Source organism: Notothenia coriiceps, unplaced genomic scaffold (genome assembly GCF_000735185.1).
Source record: "Notothenia coriiceps isolate Sejong01 unplaced genomic scaffold, NC01 NC01_scaffold00025132, whole genome shotgun sequence".
NCBI classification, from domain to species: Eukaryota; Metazoa; Chordata; class Actinopteri; order Perciformes; family Nototheniidae; genus Notothenia; species Notothenia coriiceps.
Genome location: NW_011357833.1, coordinates 16,303 through 20,739, shown reverse-complemented (window position 1 = coordinate 20,739; position 4,437 = coordinate 16,303). Strand labels below are relative to the sequence as shown.

Sequence of the window (4,437 nt, the reverse complement as noted above, 5' to 3'; positions counted from 1 at the left end):
CAACAGCTGTGACCAGGTTATTCTCCAAGTTGAGTCTGTTCCTGTGTTTAGTCTTGATGTGGGTCATGGCGGAGAATGTCACCTCACACAGGTATGTGGACCCAAAAGGCAACAGTTCATTCCGGGCATGTTTCCTCAATTCAGGATACTCCTTCTCCACACCACACCAGAACTGTGTCAGTGGTGTGCTTGAGTACCTCATCTTCAGGCTCCTATCTGAGGACACATCTATGAGGTCTTCTTGCAGTCTGGCGGGAATGCTGCTGTTAATGCACGTCACAAATGGATTACGCACCCAGTCCAGTGTGGATTACTTGTCAATATCAGGGAAGTAGGAGTTGAACTCATTCTTGAGCTTTGACAAATGTGTGTGTGTACTATTTTCACAATTGGAGCTCTGTCACATTCACCATTAGCAATGTATGCGTTCAGCTGCAGGAAACAACTTGTATCCCCTTTTTCACATTTGCTCTGCCAGAGCTTGATCTTCTCCATGAATCCACACACTTTGTCATACAAGCTAAGAACATTTGTGTCTTTACCTTGAAGAGAGAGATTCAGCTGGTTGAGTTTGCTGAAAATATCAGAGAGGTATCCCAGCCGAGCTTGTGTTGAGAGAAAAAATTGTCAATAACGTTAAAAACGTCCTGTCCGGTAGTTCTCCCCGTGAGTTTCTTGCAAAACAGAATGTGCTCCTTCATCTCCAAAGCGTCTTTGTAACGCACAAACGCAATCAGTTGTGCTTCCCCACTGACATCCGTTGATTCGTCCAACTGCAAAGCGAACGTACCAGACGCTTTACATTTTTCCACCACTTGGTCAATAATGTCAATTCCCATGTCGTCGATCCGATGGCACACAGTATTATTTGACAACGGCACTTTCTTCAGGACATCAGCTGCTTTCTTATCGAGCATAGTTTCTGCGAGAATTATAGCAGCAGGCAAGATTAGCTCTTCGGCTATGGTAAATGGCTTTTTCGATTTAGCAACGAGTAGCGACACGGCATAAGATGCCTCCAAGGCCTTGGTTGAGACCGATGTCGCTTTCTTTAGTTTTTCTTGGCTTCCCTTAAATTCAGCCAGCTTTTGGTGGAAAAACTCTGCAGGCTTACCCACACAGGCGGGATGTCTAGTACTAAGGTGCCGATGTAAATGGGATGGTTTCATGCTATTATTAGAAAGCACGTCGCCACAGATGAAACACATTGGCTGCGGTGGCTCTGTAGTTGTGACCGTAAACCCGGAGAGCACATAATGTTCACCGAACCGACGATTCTTCACCTCTCTGTTTTCATTTTCTTGAGAACGGGTTCTCCTGATTCAGCAGTATCACCTGTGCTGTTGTTTCTGGATGAACCAGCTCGACTCAGCCATTGATCCATAATGATTATGTTAACAGAAATGTTGATCTCAATAAACATCAGCGCATTCACTTGATAGGATGTTGATATTTTGCTAGCTAGCAAGAAAACCAGCGCGCCACTACAATGATGATGATGATGTAACACCTGACAGTCCGGCGGGAAGCTGAAAGCTGCGCCAATAATAATATATATAGCCAGCAAATTATTACTTAATTTGAATGCCCCCAATTTTGGTTACATTATTACAGATTATGCATTATTCATTATTTGGGTACAGTTTTGCTGTAAACATTTTAATAAAAAAAAATCTAAAATCAAATGTTTTTTTTTTTTTTTTACTTTTCAAAATCTTTTCACGTACCCCCTGGGGACCACCCACGTACCACTAGGGGTACGCGTACCCCCGGTTGGGAAACACTGGTATAGAGGACCATGCGAGGTGTGTTAATAGTAGCTGTGTGTTTGTTACACAGGTGGGTGGTGAGGAGGTGCACCTCCCTGCTGTTCAACCAGGCAGAGGACCAGCTCCTGGCCACCGACAAATCAGGAGATGTGTACTCCTTCTCAGTGGGGGAGCCGCAGAGAGAGGGCGAGCTCAAGATGGGCCACCTGTCAATGTTGCTAGCCATGGTAAGGAGCACTCACACTGGGCTAAGACTAGCCTGCAGAACCTGAACAAATTAAACCATGTCTAAAGTATTCATTCGGTAGTATCTCATTAAGTATTATGAGAAAGAGGTTGACAGACCTGTGCACTTCTGTCCACTCCCTGATGCATTAAGATATCCAACAGTACACGGTAATTGAATCACAGAACGTGCAGTTGGGCCACTCATTTAATTTCTAATTATTATTACTCATATGCAGTTTTAAAAAATATTTATTTAGTTGGAATAAAAAAAATAAGAGGGAAATAATTATAATAGCTTGATCTTACATCACAGAGATTTTCGAAGGCTGAACTCGACTTTGACTCTCTCCGGCATGTTCAACTTTACCTTTGCTTTTCTAGCCTTTACCTTTATCTGTCTGCATTCACTTCAGATGTGAGAACTTCTATTGTCACAGAAATGTAAGACTTCTAATAAGATTACTTTTTTTATATAAGTTAACACATTACAAAAAAACAACATACAGGTCACGAGAGGCAAAACCGCACATCAATATGTCCTCAGCAATTTGTCCTGTGCACCGTCCCTCAAAACGGGTTCACAACAAATCTGTGTCGATTCATTCTCAGAAGAGGCTTGTAGATACATGTACGAAACATGAGCAAGTAAATCCCATATAGGAAATCGGAAAGAAGTAAAAGATTCATTGTACCAGAACATTCTCCATGGATTTTACAACAACCCTCTTGATGTGTAAAACCCATTTGGACCAGTAATTGTCAAATGTATCACTACAGAGTCTTAAAGAAAAAGTATGTTTCTCCATATGAAACAAGTCATTTACAATGTTTCTCCATTCTCCCTTAGTTGGAGGTTCTTTCACAGTTATTTTAAGAAATTGCTTTTTCATTAGCTATCAGCAATGTTTTAAGAAGATACTTGTCCCGAACATTTAATTCAACTGGTATTAATAATATAATTTATTTAGGTTATTATCGATAGCCAATAATATTGGATTACTTGGCTCTTCCAGAATATGTGGAAGTGATCATCCATAATATTACTACAATGCCTCCAGCAATGTCCCTGTCACTACCTGATCTGTACCGGAAACCCGATCGGTTCTGTGCATGTGTGCAAATATTGATTTACTGTGTTATTGAGAAGGTGCCAACGTTTTTTAAAATGCTTTCGAACAACTGTTTCAACAACAACATCCAAAATATTAAAACTGCGGTCACAGACGTGCAGGCAGTTGTGGGCGGGCCTTCGCGTCCGAGCGCCTGTCGGGGAGGGTCGCCGATCGTCCCGGCGTCAAGCAGACGCGCGCGAGTCCTCCGAAATTAGCCGTTCGTAATTTCACAAATGTTCGCGTCCCGGACTCCTCGGTCCTCCGGCAGCGACCCGGAAACGTATGTGGGCGCGCCGCCTCCAAGGAAAATACATTTCTGTAAAAGGCTCGTCGACGATCGATTATCGCGGAGGCTGTCTGGAGGAGCAGTAACCGTGGCGTGTGGTGCAGTGGGTTGTGCAGACTTTCTGCCCTTAACCGTTTGTTTACTCAATAAACTCATCTCCTCTGGATATTAGGCTATGTATGTTTTTAATACAACTGCTTTAATTGTGAGCCGACATTTACAGTGAGAACAGCTGCTGAGGCCAGTGCAGAAAGCAGAACAGTGTGTATAATATATGTAACAGGCCTACATTACCAGTGTTGTGCTAGTTACTGAAAACCAGTAACTAGTTACCATTACTAGTTACTTCATTTCAAAAGTAACTCAGTTACTTTACTGATTACTTACACCAAAAAGTAACGCGTTACTGTGAACAGTACTGTGAATTAGTTACTTAAAAAAAGGGCTCCCATTAATGCCCTTATAGCCTTCATTTCAGTACTGTTATTGCATTGGAGAATAATACAATCTGTTGATCAAGAAATAGCAATATAAATAGTAGAAATAGCCTGCATGTGTTCTACAACATACCGTGCAATGGCTTTATCAACTTTTCCCTGGCTAGCAGTCCCTCGGTTAAAATCCAGCCACTGTTGCTTAGGTGGAGGTGGAGTGGCGTCGGATGAGTCTGGGTCTGTGGTCTTAGCTAGGCTACTAGCTTCGTCCCAGCATGTTGTTTTTGCAGATGTTTCAACAGATTTGAATTGCTGTTTTGGGCAGTAGATAGGATCTTTGCCCCGCCAAGACACAACTTACATTTAACTAAAACGTTCTTTTCTTTGTGCTCGATAAAAGTGAAATAGTGAGAATATCTCCAGGCGGAAAACTCGACTTGAGCTCCGCAGCCGCCATGATAGTCTTGTTAGTAAACACGCCCACAGCGCGTCTCCGCATGTGACACAGGAAGTATCTAAGAACATTTACTCAAGTACTTAAGTACAGTTCTCATCTCTGTTCGCCTCGCTGTTGGCGCCGCTCACCAACGTCTGGGAGCCGAGACTAT

The 4,437-nt window shown here is 42.7% G+C and overlaps 1 protein-coding gene across 1 annotated transcript in view; it reads left to right on the top strand.

Annotated features, from left to right (window-relative positions):
• Positions 1-65: 65 nt before the first annotated feature.
• Positions 66-4,437, top strand: part of LOC104956010 (tRNA (guanine-N(7)-)-methyltransferase non-catalytic subunit wdr4-like) — a 19,651-nt gene continuing 15,279 nt past the window's right edge. The window contains exons 1-2 of the mRNA XM_010783436.1: positions 66-331; positions 1,840-1,996. Of these exons, the coding sequence (XP_010781738.1) occupies positions 66-331; positions 1,840-1,996 (423 nt within the window). The remainder of the gene's footprint in view (positions 332-1,839; positions 1,997-4,437) is intronic.